The sequence below is a fragment of the Phalaenopsis equestris genome, unplaced genomic scaffold (assembly GCF_001263595.1).
Source record: "Phalaenopsis equestris unplaced genomic scaffold, ASM126359v1 Scaffold234153, whole genome shotgun sequence".
In the NCBI taxonomy this organism is placed as follows: domain Eukaryota; kingdom Viridiplantae; phylum Streptophyta; class Magnoliopsida; order Asparagales; family Orchidaceae; genus Phalaenopsis; species Phalaenopsis equestris.
Genome location: NW_018252076.1, coordinates 57,175 through 61,890, shown reverse-complemented (window position 1 = coordinate 61,890; position 4,716 = coordinate 57,175). Strand labels below are relative to the sequence as shown.

At 37.5% G+C, this 4,716-nt stretch overlaps 1 protein-coding gene across 1 annotated transcript; it reads left to right on the top strand.

Annotated features, from left to right (window-relative positions):
• Positions 1 to 1,770: 1,770 nt before the first annotated feature.
• Positions 1,771 to 2,442, top strand: LOC110038845. The gene has a single exon (XM_020743763.1). It carries the CDS (start codon positions 1,771 to 1,773, stop codon positions 2,440 to 2,442), a length of 672 nt encoding a protein of 223 aa, XP_020599422.1.
• The last annotated feature ends 2,274 nt before the right edge of the window (positions 2,443 to 4,716 follow it).

Below are 4,716 nucleotides of genomic sequence, written 5' to 3'. Positions count from 1 at the left end.
AATCATTTCAGGCTTATCTGCTTGACTACTATCATCAGAAAAACAATCAACAAAATTATTGTGAATAGGCTACAACCTCACCTAGATTTCATAATTAATCCCAATCAAATAGCTTTTGTGAAAGGTAGGTCCATCATTGATAACACTCTCCTGGCTCAAGAATTATTACAGGACTTGAACAAATCTTGTAAAGGGGGCAATGTGAAATATAATCTGTACTTAAGGAAAGCTTATGACACCATAAGCTGGAATTCCATAATGGAAGTCCTAATTGCTAGAGGTTTTAATATTTATTTGTGTCACCTGATTAGAAGATGGCTACACAATAATGAACACTTTATTTTGATAAATGGGCAAGGGAGGGGCCCTTTCATTGCTGTCAGAGGGTTAAAACAAGGGGATCCTTTATCACCCACCATTTTCATTCTTGCTATAGATTACTTATCTAGAATGTTGTATGAAGCTCTTCTAAATCACAGTCATATCAGATACCACCATTGATCTAATATTGCCATTACCCATTTGTTGTATGCTGATGACATAATGGTTTTCTCTAGAGCCAGTAAGAATGCCATCAAAAAAGTTTTCCAGATACTACAAAAATTCCAAGCTCACTCAGGAATGTTCTTCAATCCAGGAAAGTGTCAGATATCATTGGCAGAACCAAACAAATTCAATTTGATGAGGTCTTGAACAAAATCTCAAATCTTCTTAATGGATGGACACATACCTTCTTATCAAATGAGGGGGAGGATTACTTTGTTAAAAAGCATTATCACTACCTTTCCATCTTATATAATGCAAATGACTAATATTAAGAAAACCACTCAAACCCAGCTGGAAAGAATTTTCAATAAATTCCTGTGGTCTGGACAAAGGCAGCAAATGCATTGAGCTTCCTGGAGAAAAGTTGCTAAACCTCAAATTGTTGGGGGCGTTGGCTTTAAGAACCTTAATCAACTTCTTCAAATAAATTTTTGTAAGCTTTGGATAAAGTTCAGAGCTCAAGATTCCCTGTGGGCAAAATGTATGTGGGGTAAGTATTGCAAAGATCAACACCCCACCCTGGTGCTAAGGAAAACTGGAGATTCTAAAATCTGGGTGAAAATGCTGAATTTCAGACATATTGCTGAAACCACTTATAGGTGGGAACTGGGTAATGGTGATATCAGGTTTTGGCTTGACAATTGGTGTCCCAAAGACTGGTTATCCCCCATTACTAATATCTATAATAGTAATTTGAAAGTGGTTGATTGCTGGGATGGAGATGAGTGGTCCCTAGCTAAGCTTTCCAATCTGCTGCAAGCTCACTCTATTACTAAAGTGGCCAACATAAAGTTCAACAGAAGTACAACTGATAAAGTCCTGTGGCAAACTACCTCCCATCAAAGCCTTACCAAAGCCATATACTCCAAAAGTTTCAATTGGGAGCAAACGCTCTAGGGAAACAAGATTTGGAACAAATTTCTATCCCCTTCTATATCCTTTCTCTGTTGGAGAATATTTCATAAAATGATCCCTACTGATGACATACTTAAACTAAAGGGATTGAGGCGTCCATCTAAATGCTGGTTATGCAAGAATGAGGAGGAAACTTTGAATCACTTATTTTTTGAATGTAACTTTGCCCAACTGGTTTGGAAACAAATCTTGAATCAATTGACCATTGATGAGAATGATTTCACTTGGGACAGGCTTGTCAAGTGCTGGTTGAGCTGGCAGTAGAGAAAATATGCTACCATTCCCTTCATCGTTCCCTAGTTTATCTGGATGGAAAGAAACAAAGTTAAGTTTGAAGATGTTAATCCAAATATTTGGAAAATTGCTAGAAACTGTCTATCTTATCTTCATAAGATGATTAACTGGAAAAGATTTCCTAACGTCTCCAACTCCTGTCCAACAATAAATTCTGAACATCCTCAAGTTATCAGAGTCTACTGGAAAGCCCCAAACTCTCCCATTGTGAAGATTAATACAGATGGAAGCTTTACCAAAGATGGTGCTGGAGTGGGTGGCATTTATAGAAATCATTTGGGTAAGTGTCTGTTATATTTCTACACCCTAGTTATGGCCACTAATGCAACTGATACTGAACTTATTGTTGTGTATTGGGCAATCATCCTTTCCATTAAGGCTAAGTGGAATAAGCTTTGGTTAGAAGTGGATTCTGCTATAATTATTCACCTCTTAAATCATGAGGAGGGAGCTCCCCGGCATCACTCATACTGGCTTAATAAAATCAGAGATCTTAGTAGCATGGTACAAATTCACTTCACTTTCATATATAGGGAAGGAAATCAGCCTGCAAATTGGTTGGCCCAGATTGGATCACATTCTAACATGACTGAGGTTGCTGCTAACCCTCCACCAACCCTGCATTACCTGCTTCAAGGAGATACTCTAGATGTTCCTCACTTCAGAATTGCTTATATAGACACATGACTACTTTTTGTGCAAATGCATTTTACATTCATTTTTCTTTCTTTGTTGAGTCATTGTAATTTCCCTTTTTGGGAGGTTGGTCCCTAGTCTTTTTTGGGGGAGTTCTTGTGTTCTTGTATTGAACCAAAAAGAAGTCCCCAGTCCCTCTTTAATGTCTGTACTAGTTTATTACTTCAACATGTACGGAGTCATAAACAACTCCTTCAACCAATATATATATATATATATATATATATATGTATGTATATGTATGTCAATATTTGCTTTTTTGTGAAGGAGCTAAAGCAGCTCCAAATGCATTAAAATAAAGCACAAAATTACAATCAAAACTGAGGGGACCTAACAGACTGTAGGGCCTTCTCACCAAAACAAAAACCTACTCAGGAATAGATCTAATAAAAGGAAGAGGCAAAAGATCCCCATACAACAAAAACTCTAGAGAAGGTGGGACAGTCTTGCTAAAGAGAGTCTATTCAGAGTGAAGACCAAATCTTGCCAAGTAATTAGCAGCTCTATTACCCTCCGTAGGAATGTGGGAAAAAATTGGATTAATTCCCAATCCTAAGTTTTGCATACCAGCAGTCAAACACACAAGATGTCAAGCATAGCAACTAAGACCATTCAAGATATTGATTAAGATGAGAGAGTCAGATTCCACCCAAAGATTTCTCATACCACACCTTCTAGCTAACAAAATGGCCCAATAGATAGCTTAAGCTTCTACTTCCAAAGGATCCCTTGCCCAAGCAAGTGAATGAAAAAAGAGCAGGCACACACCATTACAGTCCTTGAAGACTCCCCCCATACCAGCATGGGGGGCTAAGAAATTGCCATCTTTATTAACTTTAACCCATCTCGTAAGGGGGAGTGCCAATATATCAGTGAGGGCTTGAGAGGAATGGAAAGTCTATGAGCAGCTTGATCCAGAATATCACTAAACTTCTTAAACTTAAAAAGTTTCTGAATATAAGCTAAGAAATTATGAGCAATCTCATTGACCTCCAAACTAGTTTCCTCGAATTTGATATTATTTGTAGCCATCCACACAAACCATGCAACAATACAAGGCACCACAAACACATTGCATTCCAGTCACTCTTCCCAGCATTGAAAGAAATCCATTCAAGATGGTTGTAAAGTAGGGATCTTAAACTTGGTCAGGATGCACCTCCATACCTGTTGAACTGCCAAACAGTTAAAAAGCAGATGGTTCAGGGACTCCTCCTCCATCTTGCATAATACACATCAAGAAAGACCCCTTAATACTTTCAATTTTAAAATTTCATCCATGGGAAGAAGCTTATGAAATAACCTCCAACAAAAAAAGGACATTGATGGTGACAAAAATTTACACCAAACCCTTGAACCCCATCGGTCCTCCTACTGAGGGAAGCATTTGTCCCAAATAAAGGTAGTCATAGTTTGTGATTCACTATTTTTCACTACCACTTTATCCTTCTTAGATGAAAAAATTGAGATTTTTTGGATGCTAGATATCTAACAAGAGTCACATAGTGTCTAAAGAGCCAGTAAATTCCAACCCCCATCCACGGAAAGATCTGCCACTTGTAAAGAGTCATCAGTAGCTAAAGGGTAACTATGAGCCAATCTACCATCAAAAGTCCAATTGTCCAGCCAAAAGTTAAATTTTCCTTCCCCGACTTCCCAATTGAAGAGTTTTTCTGCCTCAATTTTGACCTTCAGCGTATTGGTCCAAATTTTTGAGTTCCCAATTTTCCTTTGCACAAGCATAGGATGAAGATCTTTACAGTATTTTCACATCATGTACTTAGACCATAATGAACCTTGTGATCTAAATTTTATCCAAAGCTTACATAAGTTGATGTGAAGGATTTGAGGAAAGGTTTTAAATCCAGACCACAAACCTTGGTGGCCTTACAGACCTTCTTCCAACTAACCCAATGAGTTTGTTTCCTCTGACCAGCCCACAAAAATTTATTAAAGATTCTTTCTAGAGTTAATTGAGTAGATTTCTTCATCACAACCATCTGGCATAAATAATAAGGAAGGGTGGCTAGTACACTTTTCAATAGTGTGATTCTACCCCCATTGAACAAAAAAGAGTTCACCCAACATTCTAATTTATCCTGAACCTTCTCCACCATATGATCAAACTGAATTTGGTTAATCCTTCCTTTTAAAAGATAGGCTCCCAGATACTTTAAAGGAAGGGAATTAATACAAAAACTAGTAGACTTAGAAATCTAGTGTTTAAGATCATTTTTAAACTTGTGGATGAAAACTACCATACAT